Source organism: Anabas testudineus, chromosome 8 (assembly GCF_900324465.2).
Source record: "Anabas testudineus chromosome 8, fAnaTes1.2, whole genome shotgun sequence".
NCBI lineage: Eukaryota > Metazoa > Chordata > Actinopteri > Anabantiformes > Anabantidae > Anabas > Anabas testudineus.
The window spans coordinates 6,498,825-6,520,438 of NC_046617.1; the positions used below are offsets into that span (position 1 = coordinate 6,498,825).

The 21,614-nt window shown below is 37.5% G+C and overlaps 2 protein-coding genes and 1 pseudogene across 2 annotated transcripts; 1 reads left to right on the forward strand and 2 right to left on the reverse strand.

The window, feature by feature from the left end:
* Positions 1 to 877: 877 nt before the first annotated feature.
* Positions 878 to 2,803, reverse strand: LOC113160228 (protein NATD1-like). Its single transcript, XM_026357369.1, has 3 exons — positions 2,607 to 2,803; positions 1,493 to 1,611; positions 878 to 1,409 (listed from the first exon to the last, which is right to left on the reverse strand). The coding sequence occupies exons 1-3, from the start codon at positions 2,749 to 2,751 to the stop codon at positions 1,293 to 1,295; spliced, it is 381 nt and encodes a 126-aa protein (XP_026213154.1). The 5' UTR covers positions 2,752 to 2,803; the 3' UTR covers positions 878 to 1,292.
* A 398-nt stretch (positions 2,804 to 3,201) lies between these two features.
* On the reverse strand, positions 3,202 to 7,410 carry dhrs7ca (dehydrogenase/reductase (SDR family) member 7Ca). Its single transcript, XM_026357494.1, has 7 exons — positions 7,316 to 7,410; positions 5,762 to 5,939; positions 5,550 to 5,659; positions 4,844 to 5,054; positions 4,663 to 4,755; positions 3,941 to 4,090; positions 3,202 to 3,733 (listed from the first exon to the last, which is right to left on the reverse strand). The coding sequence occupies exons 2-7, from the start codon at positions 5,922 to 5,924 to the stop codon at positions 3,528 to 3,530; spliced, it is 933 nt and encodes a 310-aa protein (XP_026213279.1). The 5' UTR covers positions 5,925 to 5,939; positions 7,316 to 7,410; the 3' UTR covers positions 3,202 to 3,527.
* Positions 7,411 to 9,853: 2,443 nt separating this feature from the next.
* Positions 9,854 to 20,644, forward strand: LOC113169961 (annotated as a pseudogene).
* The last annotated feature ends 970 nt before the right edge of the window (positions 20,645 to 21,614 follow it).

Genomic DNA, 21,614 nt, shown 5'->3' on the forward strand with positions numbered 1-21,614 from the left:
AACCTCACTAAAAACTGAAATAATGCTTTTTGATGGGATCTGATTGGCGTTATGGAGGTGGAACAATTTCTAATTTGACCTCTAAAAGTATCATTGACAGAACTGGACCATAACAGGAGAGAATACATTGAACTGTCTACGATGGCGTTAGAGTGACATCTGTTGGAACTAAAGCATGTTATACACAAATTGTCAATAATTTTCATATCTCTCCCACAAATCAGAAAAGTATTTTTGTATCAGTTGATTATAGTTTTCCTGCCACTGAAGATTGAATGAAGATGCACAATAAAATACGAGCGCGCTTGTTCTCAAAGTGAATACTGTTAAATCTGCTCCCTCTGTGGTGGCGCATCTCTTGTTATCTGGTTCTTTCCTGAAGGCACCATTCAGTTCGCTCCACTGCAGATGAACACACACTGTGTTTTGAGAGTAACTGAGTAACTCTGCTGCTGTGATGACAGAGGTAATCTTATTAGTGGCAAGAATCCAAGATATACTGTGCTCATCTGACATGTGCTGATTTCATGTTAGTTTCTAGGCTCATGGTTTGGTCGCAAAAATTCCAGGTTCTTATGAAAATTTTTGCTTTTTTTTCAGCCAATCAGTTGAAAATTGCTACTTCTGGGTTTCAGCTTTACCCATCATGCACTAATTTTGGCCGTAGTAGTGGCCACAGAGATCTAAGAATGCCAGTATCGGTCTGCCGGTCCAGTCTAGTCTGATATATCTCATCAACTACTGGATACATTTTCTACAGATGCTCAGGGGATATATATTTCCACTTTGGACATTGTCTTTAGTCACTTCTTATTGCTAAAGTTAAGTATCCAGTAAATCACCTTCAACCAAGACAGACAAATTCCATACACACACACAAAGATCATGTTTTAATTGTCAACACAATGATCTAATATATATGGAAACATATTAATATTATTGATATTTAACAATTGTCCTGTGATAAATAGTTCAGTCTTCTTCCAGCCTGACTAATAACCACAAAACAAAGCATAGCCCACACAGTACAGAGGCATCTGTTCAACATTGCCATCGTATTTACCTGAAAATAAGCAACAATTTACTAGTTTCAAATAAATCATTTTGTAAATCTTTATTCATATTTACTCTACATTGTATCCCTTTAAAATATCATGAAATTACCGTACTGGAAACCTCTAAAAATTGTATTTAACACAAACCCAGAGTAAAAAATATCATCTAAACACATTTTATAGTGGTGTACAGTTATTGTGAGGTAGCAACTCAACCACTGGACAATTTAGTAACATTCAAGTGATGACAAGGTCTTTATACAGTTGTGCCGGATGGTCCTCGATGTATTTCTTTATATACCAACAAGATACACGTGCCTTAAGGTTTTCTTCAACCAGGAAGTCCACGGCAGCCTGCAAAAGACACATTAAATACAAAAAAAAAACATCTAATGTATGACTTGACACCACAGCTTCGACTGACGCATCACCCTGACCTGTGACAGCAACGCAGCAACACCCTGGCTTCTAAAGGCCTCTGGTACGTACGTTGATATTAGATCCACCTCCTTCTCCCCAGTGAATCTGTACTGCAGCACTGCACATTCATGGGCCCCTGTGAACAGAGCACACGGTCCATTTCACAACTGATCACAGGGTCCCAAAGGGGAGTACAGATGTAGTTGTTCACAGATGTAAAGCGACTGGAGACAGTGGTGGAGTGAGTACATTTACTGGAGCACAATAATTGTACTTTACTTAGTAGTGAGTATTTCAGTACTTAGTACTCATCCTCTTGATATGAATGTGTGAAGGGCATGAATTTAAAACTAGTGTTAATTAGATATTTTTAGGTTTACGAATTTGTAACAGTGCACCATATTTTATAACCAAATGTGTCTAAAATGACAATATAACAGTGACAAATACATTTAGATTTTATTGCACACACCCCTGTTGAAAGGTACAGTGGCAAGAAAAGGTGCCACCTTTGGCATGAAAGATCCAAATTTGATGTTTTATTATTTTAGACACATCATATTTATTAATAATCTTGACTTAGATGAAGATCAGATAACGTGTCATGACGAATTAATGCAGAAAACGACGAAATTGGTTCACTTACTGTTTCTTGCCACTGTATACAAAAATCGACAGGCGATTAATACCAAACTCCCTTCAAAAAGTACTTTATTTAGGTGGCCTGTACCTGCCTTGTGCTACTGGGTTACCATGAACCTTCTAGCTAAATATGTACAAACAAATGTCCTGATAATAAACCAAACTGCGACGCGAGGAGACACAAATCTCATAAAATACAAGTAAGTGACATCGGCTGTGAAATGTTTGATTTTGGATGACGGAATAATAAATATGCAGATTTGTCAAAGGAGTTTCGCTGATCGTTCACTCCTTCAAATAGAGACTGTTAAAATGTATGCAGAATCCAAATAATCAGCTAAAACGCAGTAGTACTACAGCATATGTGTTTTCTCTGGGGGAATTAGTCAGTAGCAGATAAATATCTTTCAGCAGGCCGAGACAGGTCCCCGGGCTCCCGTACAAGTCCTCCCCCGGGCCCCGCAGCGTCCAACCCGGCTGTGCGCTTACCAGCTCCGCTGCCTGGCGTGACGGTGAAGCGCCGCTTGTGTCGGTCATGCTCCACTTTTAACCTGCTGCCGGAGCTCAGGGCGCTGAAGGCGACAGGAAAACGCTTCACTCTCACAGTGAGTGTGGAAAATAGTTGAAAAGCCATTTAAACACGAACAGACCCCCCCCCCGTGATTACACACACAGAGTGTAGTGAGGGCGTGTTGACCACTAGAGGGCGCCAGATGCACGAGAACGCGTCATTCCATCGTTCACGTTATTTCAATTTTAGTTTTAAGTGGAAATTACGAACCTTTAACGTAAATCGTTTATTATATTTGATATTATTGTTTATTATTCGTTTATTCAGATTTATTTTAGTTGTGCTGCATGTATTTCCAGGAAACTTCTTAGAAGATTATTTGAAAATAAATTGAGATTTACAAGACGTTAAAATACTATTTGTCACATTTTCTCTCATGTAGACTTGCTGCCAGGAATGAACAGCTGTGAAACTTCAATTAAACAGTTTAAACAATTTTTAAAAAGTTGACATTTTTTATGACACAGAATAGATACACAATTGTCTTTATAAATAATTGTGTTTAATGACATTCTGCGCTATAATAAACTTTATTTAACTGGTAAATATACAGGTTCTACTACAGGTTCCTCCTGACTATGTTTCAAGGTGTCTTTGCACAAGACATCAGAATAGTAGCGCCGTCATCTACTGCAGCTGTCCAAACAACAATTTCCCCAAGGTGATCAACAAAGTATGACATTATACATGTGAATAAATTTACACAAACAACAGATGATAAATTGATTCCTGCTATGATAAACTAGAGGTTGCTTCTTTGCTTGGTTCTATCCATCCTTAATTTACAACAGAGCAGTTAAGATCACCACACATGGCTTGGCAGCACACTGAAAGCAGCGCTACATGTTCTCTGAGGCGGCACTATTCTTCACTCCTGCAGCCATCACAGCAAAGAACACGTTTGGGAAGAAGCACCTGGTGTACATGGCCACCTTGGGCAGTGATGGAGCAATTACCACCTCTCTCCTCTTGTTGTTTAATGTCTTGACGACCTCAGTGGCTGCCTCGTCTGGAGAAATGCCAAGCGGCTTCTTAGTGTACAACACTGTAAGAGCAGAGAAAAGCGTACAGCTCTTATTTAATAATCAACCACAATAGATCATCTTGTTTCTTCAGTCTGCCTTACTCACAACAATTTGATTGCAGATGTTAAGCACAAACTTTATAATATTTAACTTGTTTCTTATCTTAGTGGCAAAACTTCTGATAAAGCGTTTTGATGCGGGACTTTTGCTTCTTCTCATTGACTCACATGACCAGATAGATTTAGGGGAGGCTGCGTTGTCAGATGCAGAGCAGCTGATGAAGGTGTGGTTGATGGTGCTGACGGAGATGCCGTACTCTTCCACTTCAGCTCTCAGGCAGTCAAAGAACGCCTGAACTGCATGTTTGGAGGCTGCATCTGGAAAGAGAGAGAGAGAGAGAGAGAGATGTAAATAGACCACAAACAACATGGCTGTGTGGTTTGTTTCTCATTTTTGAAGATCAAACCAGGAACAAAACTGAGAGTCTAGAGCAATGTTACCAGCTCTATGAGTTTGAGCTTAATGCAGATATTAGCACGTTAACACGCTGATATTTAGCAGCTGTAATGTTAATACGTTGACCAACTTGCTTTTGTGACAATGTCATCCTGATGGTGTTGATGAAAAGTAAATGATCGCAATTCTCAGTAGGTTTAAGCCTCTGGTGACATTTTAGATGCTTAAATATTTTATCATATCTTTAATTCATCCTTTGGGAACCACAGATGTCTAAAATGTCAGTCCATCCAATAATAATAATCAGTCTAGACAGAGCGGTGGACCAATCAACGTTACCATATCATGGTCTCAATTTTAAAACCACACTAACAGTTTATGGTGGCTGTAATTATACCAAAGTATTGCAGTTTATTACATCCTGGCAGACTAATATAAATATTAGCTTTCGACTCACAGACTTGTATTATCTGTCATAAACCCTTGAACTCACATGTAGTGCGAAAAGGCACAGTTAGTTTCCCTTGGATGCTGTTGATCAAGAGCAGATGCCCTGTTCTCCTAGAGATCATGGAGGGCAGCACACCTGAAACAGAAGTGCAACAACGGAAATGTGACACTATCACACCTGTGCAGACAGAAAACGAATTACGTCACAGATTCCCGGTGTGCACCTTTAGCCAGTGTGACCGGTCCAAAGTAGTTGTTGTCCATCAGCAACTTGTCCATCTCCAGAGACAGACTGTGTGCAGGCGCTTTGACCTTCACGCTGCTATTAAAGATGAGAATATCCACACAGCCGTAACAGTCCAGGATCTCTGCAATCGCCTCAGACATGCTGTCCATGTCTCCAAAATCCAGCAGCACGAGTTTAGGAGGAAACGTCTGACGAGGAGAAGCAGGCATGGTGAGAGGATCTGAGGTGAGGTGAGGAGTAATTTCTACTAAGTTTGCTCAGGCTTTGTTGTTGACTTTTCTATTTCCATTTTTGGTACTTGCAACAATATAAAATTGCTCCATTATGTCAAAGTCTGTAAAATATGTTTTTCTAATTACATGATTTTAAATGCTTATGATATAGTTTGTTTATGTAAAAGAACATTCCCCCCTCAAATGTACGAAGCATAAAATGGTCATAAAAACAGTACAAATATCTCAATAGTGTACAGTTTAGTACAGTAGGCTACTATAAAGTGAGTGTTTAAGTAAATGTCCTTAATTTTTCCCACTGGTTATAGTTTACAGGAGCTCTGTGTAAAATATCACAGTATGTCTTCCACTGGTGGATCTGTTAGGCCGGTTTGGCTCATAACTAACACAAATAACGTGTTACTGATTTAATTGTTCGGTCATCATTCTCTTTAGTAGTGGTAAACTTACTACAGTGGGGTCTGCATTTGCCAAATCATCCGCAAGTTCTTCAAGTTTCTCCCAGCTTTTCCCGCAAAGGATCAACCTGGCACCTCCTTTGTGAAACACACCTGCACATTCTTCATGCAGTGAAATCAAGACACAGAACAACAGTGAAAATCAAATTACATTCAACAGCTGCCAGATGAGTTTTTACCTCAAGCTAAAAAAGTGGATGTTACCTTTTCCAAGTCCAGACAAAGCGTCAGTTATGACCACCACTTTATTACGAACTGATGTTTTGGACAACAGACTGATAATTAGACTATAGAGATAGAAAAATCCAGCTGTCAGTACAACAACACAGGGCACCAGGAGAACAGTGGTGGTCCATGTCGGATCCATGTCTTGGAGGATATCCTGAAAAAAGTTTGTTTTTTTTATAAATATGCAGAAGTTCTCTTTGTAAATGTTCACACAAAATATTAAAGGCAAGGTTTGACAATATAGAAAAAACTCACTTATTCATTTTCTGGTGAAGGGTAAGATAAAAAAGAAAAACTTGCTAATCTAAACTCCATGCTAAACTAATCCGGTCAGGTGGTGGCAATAACATCATATTTACCACAAAGACATAAAATTGGTATCTATCTTCCCATTGAACTTTTGACAAGGAAGAAATCAAATAATCGAGTATTCCCAAATTGGTACACAAGATGCAAAGTTGATCATGAGGGTCAGGGTTTAAAGTATGTTTAAAGATCTAAAAAGATCTTTTCAGATGGAAATTAATTTTCTGTGTGGTTTTTATATTTATATAGTGTATATTTACAATTTGCAGATCTTAAAACTGATACTGAGATTTTTAAAATCCACCATTGCTTAACATTTCATACTGTTATTTAAACTTTTAAAATGCATTTCGCCTTTGATTTTAATATTAGAATTTAAAGCAGCCACAGAGAAAATGCAAAAACCGAAAGAAAGATATATAAAAAATAAATATATAAATATATGAGACATGTAACATCAGAGATACAAAGCAACTACAAAGAGATGCACAAAAAGAAAAGCAAAGTTGCCACAAAGAGGCACAAAATCATTTTAAAAAGACACAAAATGACTAAAAAAGCTACCACAAAGAGGCATAAAACAGCTACAGAGACACACACCACAATAAAAAGAAGTACCATTAAATTAATACCTAAGAAAAATAGACACACAACAACCATGAAGAGCTGCAAAACAACCACAAACCACAAGGGGCCAGTTGTCTTATAATCCATCAGCTGAGTGTGAGTTACACACACCTTACAGTATAAGTTTGGAGACATGGCTTTCCTTCACATAAGGGAGTGAAAACCCCCTCGATTGTGCCAGTTTTTCATCATCACATTGTAAAGAACGACACTCATATGCTCTAGTTGTGTCCAACTGAGAAGTTAAAGATAACCTTTTGGTTTTGGTTTTCCATGCCAAGCACCAGCTGTTTGTCCGAGTAGGAGCTTCTAAATATAAAGTGCCCTAGAAATAGAGACTGTATCACTCACAAAAGGCTCAAGGTCACAGAATACTTGTCACATTATTCCACGAAAAAGTCCGGAGACTTAGGAACACAAAGGATAAAAACACATTTTGTATTCTATGCAGCAGGTTTTCAAAATAAAATTAAACGTAAAAGTAATTCTCCACAGTATTGGATCCACACTGATCGACTGATTAAAACAGCGGTGCATTAACTAACTGAAGCATCTGACCTTGATATTGCAAGAAATGAATAAGTAGTTAGCACTTACTGCAGGTGTTCTGGACTGCGTTGAAGTCCTCTCCTGAGGAGCTGTAGCTGCTCGACTCAGCTCAACTCATTCACGGAGCTCCTCCGACATGACAGTCGGACGGCCTGCCACAGCAAGACTTTGGGATTTGAGGTCTTTTAATAGCAGCACAGCTGAGTCAGTTATCTTCCATGTATGTGGTCAACATTGTGTTTTAAAATGACAGGCAGGCGGGGGGAGGGAGGTGCTGGGAAAAGAGAGGTGTCTCTACTGGCTGCAGTACAGAATCATTATATACATATAGCACTCAGATATAAGGTTGGAAACAAGCTTTATCAGAGACATTTAGAAAAGATCTACTCAACAGTACTGTATTTACTGAGCAAAAGTACAGTCAAAGTGGAGGGATGTACAAAATATAAATAAAATGTTAATTTCCACATTTCTGAACCCAAATGTCTTCCCTTACACTTCAAATCTGCCCCAATATGTGTATAAATGACATGCTACATGGCCAGCTCAGCCTCCTAAAGACCCCCATAAACCCACAGGGACCAGTAGGAAGGCAATCTGGCCGAGTTTTGATGACCCCCACCATGTAAGGATGCTTTACTTTTTCTCAGCCCACCACAAATAACTGATCCACTGATGATAGTCAACTGACTAACAACATGTTTAATTATATCTATCTGTGATTTTATTTTCTAGAACCTCCTTGTTAATAATTAAACCTCCATATTGCTTTTTTCCTTTCTTTTTATGTGTTGCTCTATTACAACGTTCAGAAATACTCAAATTGTACAAGATCCTCAGGGATAAGTTGTTAATTTACCCTGACAACTTACTGTAGGTGATGAAGCCTCCCTAGGGTAACAAAGCTATATCACTGCAATTACATGGTGAAACTACAGTTATAATTCAATAGTAACTTTCCACACATTTTTAATATGTAGTCAACACCTTAGAGATTTCCTCCTGGTGTGTGCTGCTGTCATCTGCTGGACAAGATGCACTATTGAAAACAGTTCTTTAGAAATACGTCTTTATTTCTGTGTGCAGGAACTTGTTTTCTCATATTTGCAAATGTTTTTTTTTTTTTTGTCTGGCAGCTAAATTTATATTATTTTGAACCCGCACTTTGAAATGCAAAACCCATCGACTCCCATTTGAGCAGGCAACAGTAGAAAAGAAAAATTCCCTTCAACCAGAGAACACCAGACAAAGCGGCCATCTGCCTCAAGTGGTAGGGTTGAGTGAATGACACAGTTGGTGAGTACTTTATTTTCTCAACTGCATCGGGTTCGACTTATGCCAGGTGCTTGGATAATACTTGCCTGCAAGAGTATTACAAGTTATGTTTGTGCATGTAAAAGTAGTGTAGCTACCACAGTCCAAAGAAATACTGGCTACACATCATGTAGATGTCTTTTGAGTTTTTATTTTCTCGTTCTCTCTCCCTCTTTCTTCATCAGACACCATGAAAACTACAACAAAATATAGGAACATAAACGTTTGAATACACATATCTCTAAGTCATTGTTAAAGTCTTTCAAGCTAGTGTCCATCGTTGAAACAGGCCCAAAGACTCAGCTAAACATACTATTCATCATCAATAGCATTAAATATTAAAACAGTTCAAGCACAATTACCGTATGCGCCTCTTCAACCACATGCAGAATAAGTAGGCTGTGGATATGGATATGTGTAAGTCCAGCTGCCACTGACCAGCATCTTCTTTGGGATAACCATGATCTGAATGACTGAAAACCTTCACCGACATGTATGTATATGTAGGTATGTTAGGTTTTTATATGTATTTTTATATTTATTTTATATAAAAGCTAAATTACTATTGACCATGATTTCATACAGTGATCATAGTTAATGAGTTTAATAGATTAAGTGTAAAACCTTTTGTTTTAACTATAAGGACACCTATTTTCAGTTGCATCTAACAAATAACATACATGTGAGTGTATAGATGGTGATCCAGCTGGATATTAATATTCAAGCACATGTGTGAAGAAATTAGAGACTGGAAAATTCTGTCAATCCAGTTGTTTGAAACAAAAAAAGAGTAACCGGATGTTGGCTTCATCAAAATAAAAGTTTATCACACGTCTCTGGCCACAGATCCTGCAGTTTTTTGTTTGCTTGTTTATATTTAAAGCATGTTAATGCATTTTAAAATTCTACTTCTAGGGTTTATACAATTTTCTCTCTTGTGATAGTTTTGATTTTACACGATCCACAGTTCCGAGTTATATTTTGTGGCAAAACTGAACCGATTGATTGATTTAACGCACTAAAGTGGCGTTTACGTTTAAGATTGAGTTGATTTTTATGAAAATGTTTCACTAATTATGATTTTTTTTTTCTCAAAGATATGCATAGAAAGCATCACCCACAAACAAACAACAAATCTTCCCTTTGAGCATTTTTCTTATTACTGTATTTATCTGTTAACACCTGTCAAGCTGCGTTCAGAGTGGTTTTATTTTGGAGGGTTTAACCGGATGCTGTGTGTTTATGTGTATGTCTCATATGGTCCGTCTTGAGTCAGGGGTGATTTCAGTGGCTTTTTACTGCACTGACAGCTTGTGTACTTGGCTTATCGTTCACTCGTCAGACAAGGCACACCTGCTGTGTTTTTACACGACAAGATAACCGGTATAATGTCGGATTTCGAAGAATTTGAGAAACAGCTTAGCGAGAATCGACAAGGTGAGTATTAGCGGTCTGTAAGCTAGCAATGCAACACTTGTACGTTTCGTTAGCTGCCTGTAATTATATGATTATATATAACCCGAACTGACAGCAAATTTAGAAAGCTGCTTTTTATTGTATTTCGCAACCTGCTTGCTATTTTATGTTAGGACAATTATAATTAGATACCACCTTGTTTCATACAATATTGAACGGAGTCTGGGAACCGGTGAGAGCACACAGTGGATTATCTGTCACTCTCTTGCGACAGACCTCAAGATGCGAAACTTCACTTAGCGCTTGAGCCTTCTATACTTCTTTACTGTCTTTACAACATGTAAATGTGATTAAAACATTACATTTATGACATTTTATGAATAATTAACATTTACTCTTTAATTCGGCACATTACTTAAAACAATGGCCACGCTCCATTTACATTGGTACAGTATTTATCTGCTACCTCAGTGTTTTACCATGATGTGAAATTCTAATTAAATTGTAGATAAAATGAGGGTGGTGGTAACAATGTCATTTCATTATCGTTTATGTTTTACTGTGATCAAGCGATTTTCTTATTAATTAGTTGCAACTATTAATTGTTGCAAAACATAAAAAAAAACATAACCTTTCTTTAACCTATTTGAAAACATCTCCTTAAGGTTTCACTATTTTCTTTTTCGTGATAAATTGACTATGGGAATAAATGACTCATCTCAAGCGCACTGTGATAAATCAATAAAGTTACATATAACACATTGATTGTTCCCTCATGCAAAAAGAAAGAAAGAAAGAACATCTTAGAGAAACCCAAACATACCTAATCTGAAACTTGACATTTAATCAAAGCAGGGCTACCAGGTGGATCAAATCCATACTGAAACAAAGAGCACTTCTTATTGATTTCTAAAGAGGTCTTAAGTCATATTTTCCCTTCCTATGTGCAAAGAAGAAAAGATTTCTTAATTTCACCACATCTCGGAGGAGAGTGGAGGCTATCAGAGCATGTAATTATTTTATACAGAAATGAAACATATTATTATTATCTTATTAAATATATTTTGAATAAACATAAACCAGTTAATTGAGAAACAGCTGATTAATTTGTAATGAATAATACCAATAATACTACATTGCTTTTACCAGAAATACAGTTTTTATTTCTTGCTGCTATCCTTTTTATGACTGCACAGAGCGAGAAAGAGAGCGACACAAAAAGAGGAGTCGCAGTGGATCTCCGGGCCGAGGTGACAAACATCGCAGCTGGAGTAAAGACAGAGGGAGCCGCAGCCGAGAGAAGCGAAGCCGCAGCAGAGACCGAAAGAGCCGGGACCGCCGGAGCTCCTCCCGGGACCACAAGAAGCACAGGTTAGTGGGTGACAGCTGCCTCCAGCGTCTAGATACAACTACCAGCCTGCTCGCTGCTGCAGAGAGTTGCATATACATCTGGCTGGATTTTAATGTATTAGGTAAATCAAGCTAAAGCTAATGCAATCTAATCCAACAGTGTTGCAATAAATCCTCTATCATGAAGGTAATAACGTTCAGGTTTTGCAGAAATAGTTTTAGAGAGTTGCTGATTAAACGTTTGAGTTTTTCCTTTACTAGTACAATGTGTTTTGTTCTACTCAAGCCTTTATGTTCCCCATTTCCTGCTTCCAGCCACTCTCCGAGACGAACAAGGAAGAAAAGGACCTGCAAATACTGGGACGTGCCTCCTCCTGGCTTTGAACATATCACACCAATGCAATATAAAGCTATGCAAGGTACTTGAAATGTAGTTTATTTCTTTAGCCACTCAGCAGGAGCTGAGCTGCAGCAGAGCTGCATCTACCAGTACTTTCCTCAGGGGTTTGTGTCCAGTGATGATGTTTCTGAGCTTGTACCAAAACCTAAACAAGACTGTAATTCTTCTTGCAAAGCAGATCAAACCAGGTTGTGACTGAGACCAGGTCAAATCGAGGTCTGTTCCAGACACAAGACTTGCTGTAAGACTGATTTGACCAGCCAGCTGCAAGCATAATGATTAAGTAGCTTTGAGGGGGCAAGTAGTACCGTAGGATTATGTATTCTGCGAGGCCCTTGAATATTTTAGCATGGGGTCTTTGTTTGTAATGTGCAATAAAATGCAAGTATTCTAAAAAAAAAAAAACATGTTAGTTAGTTAATTAGTTAGTTGCTATAAAGCTCTCCTTATCAACATCATCAACAGTTTGCGATGTGGCACTGAGTTTCCAGACGATGTTAAGGTACTTGAAAGCCCTGAGCAATTCGATGCCTCCGTTTGTGTCTAAATTCAAATTCCTCTGAGTCATACTCGGACAGTAAATTTAATAGACTGACTTGATTCAGTGTCACTTGCATTTTTTGAAGATAACATTATCTTTGATGCCCCTCACATATAAATATCCATTAATCCTCTGAGAAATAAGAGAAGAAAGAGATTAACTTGACAAATTGACTGAGAATCATCACTTTTTTAAGTTTTCTTCATGCTCAGAGTAATCCAGTGACGCTAGCCTGTACATTCTTGGTTGCATAGCAGACATTATCTAGTAATTGTTCATACTTAACACTTTTAGTGGTGCTAAATGTAAACAAACAATAACTAAAAATCGAAGTTCAGGTTTTGCCTAAAGTGTGCATCGCTATTGAATTTCCTCTGTATGTCCAAAAATGCAGGATCTCTAAATATTCTGCAGGTTTCTGTAGGTTTTTTGTTGACTCATATGCAAAAGCAGGGGTTAGGTCTGTTGTAATTAGGCTGGAAATACAGCTTTATTGCTGTTGCACTCATGAAGCTCCCTTTTTTTTCTCTCTCTCTTTGTATTTTTACCTCAGCGGCTGGGCAGATACCAACAATAGCTCTGCTGGCAACATCCACCACCACTGGAGTGGCTGCAGCACCAACACAAGTACCCATAGTTGGCAGTCAGATGACAAGACAAGCCAGACGTCTCTATGTCGGAAATATTCCCTTTGGAGTGACTGAGGTAAAGTTCTAGTTACTCTTCTCTTTGGCTTCCTGTTTGTTCCAATAACTGGTATTTGTACCCAGCACTTGCATGTTCACATTGCAGTGTTTTCGCTCGTGCTGATTGTGTTTTCTCTCCCCTCAGGAGTCCATGGCAGAGTTCTTTAATGCTCAGATGCGGCTTGCAGGCCTTTCACAAGCTCCGAGTAACCCCGTACTCGCAGTGCAGATTAATCAGGATAAGAACTTTGCTTTCCTCGAGGTAGGTGTCTGTATTTCTGTTACTTTCAAAATATCTTGATTTTAAAGATTCCAGCTCACCTACATTCAATCATTTATTTCTTCAGTACTCACAGATTAGTGTTTTTTAGTAAATGTTTTGGCTAATTTTCAAAAATGAAAAGATACAAACCAACAACGAATTTGAAACAAGCGTTGTATTTGTATCAAGAGCCTCATCAGGTTTACTCATCTGCCATCCATCACCACACAGGCGATATACTCGTTAAAATCTCACAAACTGGCTTTACTACTAATTGCTGTTCTGTTTTAACACCATGCAATATTGGATGTCCTATACAGTAATTTCTTAAAATATAGCACTGACAGGGAATAGGACTATTTCCAAAATTAGACTGATCTCTTTAATTAGTCTTTTAGTAACAAAGGAAAATTGCACTCTTTTAAATCAATTACTGCCTCAGTTATTGTAATGCTGCGTTTAATGTCTCTGAACAATGGAGCAGCAACTGTTCACATATTAGCAGTCAGACTACTCACAAGAACAAAGTGTTTTACACATATCACACCAGTCTCACTGCACTGACTCATCTTTTAAATGAATTTGAAAATACTTTTAATCACAGACTTTGCCTTTACCTGTCTTTAAACTATACTAGTCCAGGTTAAAATAAAAATAAAGGGTAGTTATTCTTATCATTATTATTGGTATTTAAATTAGTAGTGTAGTCTTAAGTTTTTTTTTGTATATATTATATGTTTATGTATTGGGTTTATCTTTAACGTTATTATCTTTTTGTGTGATTTTCTAACTCCGTATAATCTCTGGAAAGTAGTTGATGAACATGGTCGGACAGCAGACTTATTTCTCCAAAAAAAAAAATGGAGGAGCCAGAGTTTTAGGATTAAACAACAGAGATCTGTTGGTCCTGATGTTTACCTCATTATTGTCTCTTCTACACCTTATTGCAAGTTAACATCACATAACTGTCTTTGTATTCCAGTTTCGGTCTGTGGATGAGACGACGCAGGCCATGGCCTTTGATGGAATCATTTTCCAGGGTCAGTCGCTGAAGATCAGAAGACCTCACGACTATCGGCCTTTACCCGGGATCTCAGAGCAGCCTGCTTTCCACGTCCCAGGTTTGTTACTTATGGAATATTTTGAGCCGCAAAAAATAACATGTTATATTATTTGGGATAAAGCATTCATATTTGACTTTTTTTTTTTTTTGCTCTTGCTTTAGGTGTGGTCTCCACTGTTGTTCCTGATTCCCCCCATAAACTGTTCATTGGTGGCCTGCCTAACTACCTTAATGATGACCAGGTATTTAACTGAAAACTGTTTCAAACAGGAGCACTCATGATACTTAATTTTTCTCTCACTTGCAGAGCTTTTTGTCACACTGAAACACATATCTTAAGTTTCTTTTAGACATGACAAATTAAAGATGTGATGTGGTAAAGACAAAACATAAGTCAAAATCTCTGAAGTGTGTGTTTATATTAGCTCAGGGGACCAGGGTTTAACACCCCTGTCCTAGAAACAGAATTTAAGTTCATAGTATTAATGCAAAAATGCCAAACAAATAAATAACAATTAAAGTTAACAAAAACAGTATAGGAAAATTCCAAAAAGCTTATTTAATTACGTGTATTTCTGAATATATCTCTAATATTTAACTATAAGTATTCAAAATGGACCACTAACATTTACGTTTTGTATTCTCCTACGCTCTTATTTTGCTAAATCTATATGATATTAAACTTACAGTATGTACACTATCGTTAACCATATATGAATAATACAAGAAGACGACTTGGTGACTTGGTTATCTAAGTAAACTGCTTATACCTTTCTCATGTTAAGCATACTGACTTAAGAAAGGTAAGCAAAGTCCAGTGCATTTACATACAGTAAGAGTCCGATAAACTTACCTGTAGTTACGTCTGTGTGGTATTTAGGTCTAAATGTTGCTCTCCGTGTATATGAGTTAGAATTGTCAAAGAAAAAGTCCACCTTAGGAAACCCTCTGTTGAAATGGTATTTATTCTGTACGGCGCTGTGCCAATAGTTTAAGCTGTTTATATATTTCCAGTGTTAAATGTTTGTAACAGTTTGAACCAGCATACCAAGTGAGAGCTAATGGGGCCTACAGCAAAGGTAGCCAGCTCCGTACTTGTGTAATAGTGATTGTTTGTTGACCTAACTGGATCTGAAACAAGCGTCTGTTACCAAATAAAAGTCGGTACAAATTTAACACTGTAAGATACAAGTAAGCAGAAAAAAGGCACATTTTCTGAATCGTGGTTATAAAGAGGCATTATGTGAGCAAACAAATCCCTGAAGAACTTCAAAAATGCATCATGTATAGGAATTAATCAAGTTTAAATTCATGCTAAAGCTAGAGGGTGGACTTATTCTTTGAGAATATTAAAATCTAAAGTAAATATTTGCTGCAGGCCAGCACATGTTATCTAAGTATGAAACCTTTAAAGAAGCAACAGTAGAGCTCCTTCTTTGCTCTCAGACGGACAGATGCCATAAACCTCACAGTGATTTTAATTCTAACTGTCCATTCTGTCTCATTTACTCCAACTAGTTCAGAGCACATGTAGCCTGATGTATTTTATTCACTGACTCTTTTTTTTTTTTTAAATACTTGCAGTCACTGCCACTGCGTTGATACTCACAGCTCTTTCATTTTTGTTCCCCCACTTTGTCCCCAGCTAGGGGCCTGTAAGATCGTTAAGTCTGCGCTCATAATTTGTTCAGTAGTACTCATCTACTGCTGCCATGCCAACATGTAACACAAGGCAAGTAAGACATTCTGGTCCTCACACGGATACACTGCAAGCCAGCAGGCTCCCTTTCTGGCTTCTTTCTTTCCCTTATTATGCTTTTGGAGCGCGTTTAGGACCCCGGGATTTTGGGTTAACACTGATCATTAACAATTGGGGATGTTGTTGCTGGTGGTGGTTTTTGGGGACTTATATTCAGCTTTTAGTGTAAAGGTAAGACTGTTTTAAACAATAGTGTCCAAATGTTGTGGTGCAGTTTGCCTGTAGCCGGCAAATACTAGTCAAGTCAATTTTTAAAAGACTTTTTTTGTTGTTTTTTTATTTTCTATTTTAACTTGCATCTTTTACCACTCAGCTTGTCTTCAAAATGAATCCAAGCTTCAATGTAACATTGCTCTCTATCACGGCTGAAACTATTTTGTCATAATATAATTGGCATAATTCTGATAATTGATTCATTGGTTAAGTAATTTTAAAATAAAAAATATATACCAGTATTACTGCTAGTTTCTTTCATCTTTTACAATAGTCAGCTACATATTTTTTGGAGCTGGTTGGACAAAAGAAGCAATTTGGAACCATAATTTTGAACTTAATTGAAATTGTGAAGGGCTTTTTGCACTACTTCCTGACAGATAATAAAGAAAATAATCAGCAGGTTATTCTGTAATGAATAAAATCATACATTGCAGCACTTTTCCTGATGATCTCAGTATCTTTCTTCTCTGAACTCCCAGGGGGTTATTATGTAATTCTCACATGTAGCTGAGGTTGCACATCATCAGCATTTACCTTTCACAACTCTCAAAAAGACTATTTTCCACACTCCTGTTTCTTCCTTTACTTTTCAGAACTCAACATAGCAAAGCAAAATCTATCACATGAACAGATTTCCTTAGCAAATTCAGTTTGATCCCATTCATTGTTTTTAATCATAACTCATAGGAAATACTGTGTAGTGTAAATTAATGAGATGTGATTCCAAGTATCAAATGGACATTTAGAATTCACTCTGTAGTAAACAATATGTGTTTATAAAGTATCAGTCTCATATCTTGCTGTCTATTTTTTGCAGGTAAAGGAGCTTTTGACATCATTCGGGCCACTTAAAGCTTTCAATCTTGTGAAGGACAGTGCCACATCACTGTCAAAAGGTTACGCCTTTTGTGAATATGTGGACATCAGCGCCACTGATCAGGTATGGAGCAATAATGTACAGTAATAGCTTTGTCCATTGGGACCACTGAGGGAAGGTTTCTGTTGCTTTGACATCTGTGTGTATCCTTCACCAGGCTGTAGCTGGGCTCAATGGAATGCAGCTGGGTGACAAAAAGCTGATAGTCCAAAGGGCAAGTGTGGGAGCTAAAAACGCTAATCCTGTAAGTAGGACTCCTTTGTTGTCTTCAAAGGTCGTAGCAGTAAAATTGCAGAGGTAGCACGAACAGTGGTTCAGTTCCATTTGAAAACATTTGAAAATACTCTACTTTAAGTGAAATTCATGGAATGGATCAGTACTGTGAACATATTTGTTAACAGTAACTGTCTTAATACTAAACTGATGTGTAACCTTCCTCCACCTACAGACCTCCATAATAGAGACCCCAGTAACGCTGCAGGTCCCGGGACTACAGAGGCTGCAAAACTCTGGCATGCCCACAGAGGTGCTGTGCCTTCTTAACATGGTAATGCCGGAAGAGCTGGTGGACGACGAGGACTATGAGGAAATCCTGGAAGACATCCGCGACGAGTGCTGCAAGTATGGCAGCGTCCGCTCCATCGAGATCCCCCGGCCTGTCGATGGTGTGGAAGTTCCCGGCTGTGGAAAAGTAAGCCCTGTGTTTGTAGGGTGTGTTTTATATTTACATTTTAGAAAAGGGTACAAAAACACAACGACAGTTATCTGGTCTTTTACTAAAAATAAAAACCACTTAGACAGAGCTGAGTATTTTCACTGTGTTCTGAACACCACACAGGTTCACTTAATCTGAATAACCGTTAGATCCTGACCAAGAGCTGAATAATTGATGAAGCTACTTCTGCTGTGCTACAGTAGGTGGTGGCTACAAGGTACAATGACATAACTTCCAGTGTACTTGAGGGACGTCTAGTCACAGTGTCACCTCCCCTTGGGTTAGCTGAAACCCTTTCTAAGCCTCCCAACCTACTGTAAGAGTGGGGGCTTGTCTGTGTTTTTTGAATCCATGTAATGTCGGGTAGCATAACCTACATTTACATTCCTAAAATGTTATGTATTTATGTTCAGCTATTCTTAATATAAGGTGATGCTTGGTTTGGTCCACATACACTCTCCTCCAATAGTAGGAATACACAAAAGTTGTGTATCGGATCCAGATATAAACACCTGAAAATAAAAGCTGAATGTTGATAATTTGTCTCATGTTTGTCTTTTGATGTCAAGCCCAAATGTTTTCAGTCTGTTCCTATACTTTTGGAGGGAAGTGTATGTGAGCCTATATGGACATTTAGGCATGTAACTTCAATGGCGTGGCTTGTGTGGTAAGACAGTTTGTAAATCCTTTAATCTCAATCTCAATCTATTAATTTAATTGATTTGTGTTTTTCTTCTTTGTCACTCTTCGGGTTCTGACTGTTTGTGTTTGTTTCATTTCAGATCTTTGTGGAGTACGTCTCTGCTGCGGACTGTCAGAAAGCCATGCAAGCCCTCACTGGCCGCAAGTTCGCCAACAGAGTGGTGGTCACCAAATACTACGATCCAGACATGTATCACAGACACGAGTTTTAAAGCACAGATGTGTCTGACAGGAGCGTCTTCCTCCTTATTTCTGTTTGTAAGCTTGAGTTCAGTCAGTTTCTTTAGTCTTCTGAATGTCGTGAATGTGTCCTTAGAGACTAGCCCTGGAAAAGATCACATCTTCTACTTAAACTAAACTGCAGTGTGTGTTTCTTCAGTCCTTAATATTTAACTCCCAGCTTTAGCCTACACCCATACAGTGAAATGATCTCAGTCTTATTTTGCAAAACTGCTGTAGAATATATTACATTTGCAGTAGATTAAATGTATCATATCTAAACCTAAACAAATACTGCCTGACAATGCCAGAGTAGCTGGGCATCAAGCATATTCTATATGAGAAAACAATAAACAAACAAAAAAACAAACACATATTTCTGTTTTAGACCCAGTCTTGAGAAGCCATTATAATTTATATAAAAAAGTTTTTATTTAATTATTTTTTGTAATATTTTTCTTTTATACGTCACATGTTCACATGTTCCCTAAAAATATACTGTATGATGATATTTCCTTTACTGCTTACACAGACCAAATGTCCACATGTTCTGTCAAAAGTAAGTAGTACTTAGTAATTTTATCACTAATGTCATTTTGTAAATATGAAAAAAGTCTTGTCTAAAAGGTAGGCTATATTGAATTGGCCATATACACTGGAAGCTACTTGAGTTAGATAATTAATTGAATGAGAAAATAAATAATAATCTACCACTGTTTTAAATTAATAGCCCTTTAAATAGTTAAAAGAATATATAATTTTATTCAACAAACCCATGTACAGTCACAAGAAAAAGTAGTGAAATGTCTGCAGTTTCCTGCAAAATTCCCTCTGGACAGTGTGCACATCTAAATCACAGCTATAGGAGGAGCTTGAGGTTTTTGCTGCCAAAGGTGGTTCAACCAGTTACTGAGACACTGTTGCCATTATTCTTTCTACCATTACTCAGTATATTTAATGGTTGTGTTTAAAAAAGACATCAAACCGTGTCTGTGTTTTATCAGCTTAGAAAACCAGGAAACTGCAAACGGTGCTGTTACTTTATCTTGTGACTGTACATTGTCTGAACAAATTCATCAGAATAAAAAGTCAAAATCTGCCAGATCAAGGGGGCGGGGCTTAATGTAAGAATGGAAATGTTAATTGACATAGCAACCGTAACTAAGGAGGCAGGGCCAAATAAACAGACAAGTGTGTCCATCAGACCAACGTTAATCTATAATTTGTCAAATTATAATTTGTAAAGTCTGATAGTTTCATGTAAAAAACGCACCCTTACTTCTTCGAGATAGCAAACTGATTTTCTTTCTTTATTCATTGTGTGCTGTTAGATTAAATTGTATGAAATTAAAGCATTTATTACTTGAAATGAAATGTCTAAGATATTTAACAAGCCCATGTACAGTCACAAGAAAAAGTAGTTACATGTCTGCAGTCTGGTTTTCTGTATAAATGGGTCATGGAATGTGAGCTTATCTTCACAAAAGTCAAAGATATCAACAAACACAATATTCATGAATGGTCCAGAAATCCCTTTGGACAGTGTGCACATCTAAATCACAGCTATCTTTTGTCTTCAAAAACGACCATTCACACCATGCAATCTATGCAGAAAATCAGAAATTGCAAACAGTGCTGTTACTTTTTAATGTGACTGTATATTGTCTGAACAAATACATCAGTATTAGGGATGATAGCCTGGTTTGCATATAAAGCAAACTTGTATTTCACAATGAGCAAATCACATTTTGATGTAATTGAATGATTGGATCATGTCAAATGATAATGAATAACAGCTGATTTTATATGTTTTTTGATGGCCAAATATTTAAAAACATTTTTATTTTGTACAATCCCTGCCTCTTCAATTGCCTTGAATAAATGCTTGCATCCTGTCTGGCTGTTTATGTGAGATTTGTTTTGTCTGTGTTATGAAATAAATGATTAGATCAGTTATAAGTGAGAATACAGATTATTTAATACAGAGTAACTATACAGTTTTTTCATCTTATATTTATGTTACAGACTGAATTAAGTGGGGGTGATTGTTAAGTGTGTTAGAAACTGTTTACTGCCCTCCAGAGGTCACTGCAAACTACCTTGAGTTTGTGGCTAAAGCAGAGTGTTAGTGACTGTAAAATGGTTGTTCATGTCACTGTAACAACTCATTTTAGCTGTGACTGTGACGATCAACATGTACAAGTAACTAGTAACATCTGTTACATTTTCTTTTGTGCACTTATTAACACAGGTGACAAAGTAAACTAGTATATCTTCAGTTCCAGTTAAGAATTTCAAAATAAATGCTCCTCAATTCTGAGCTGCACCCATTCACTTTTTTAGCAGGACATGAAGCTGGGGCAGGGTCTTCCACAACTGAAAGGCAAGCAATGCAATAAATCGGTCATAAATCATAAGGACTAAATATTTTGTTGATGATCAAAATGCTGTGCAAAAGTGCAGATGAGAGATGAGGCAGCCATTATACATCTTTGATCTCTCAATTATCTAGTGGAAAAATAATCCATCCTATCTTGAAGATGCTTTATTACAGATAGATGTGTCTTTGAACCATCTCACAGCAGCCAAACAACCTTACACTTAGTTACACTACACTGGAGCTGGAGTGTTTGCCTGTAGTGTAGGCCATAATGCTTGTAACTTTTCTATTTCTTTTTCATTATTCTATACCTAGAAAGACAGTCTGTTTGCTTTTATGGTCTGACGTTCAGAACAGCAAACATGGGACATTCACAGTGTTTAGTTTTTGCAAACAGAGGTAGTAGTAGTAACCTTAAAGTACAGTTTATTGTTAAAGATTACTTCT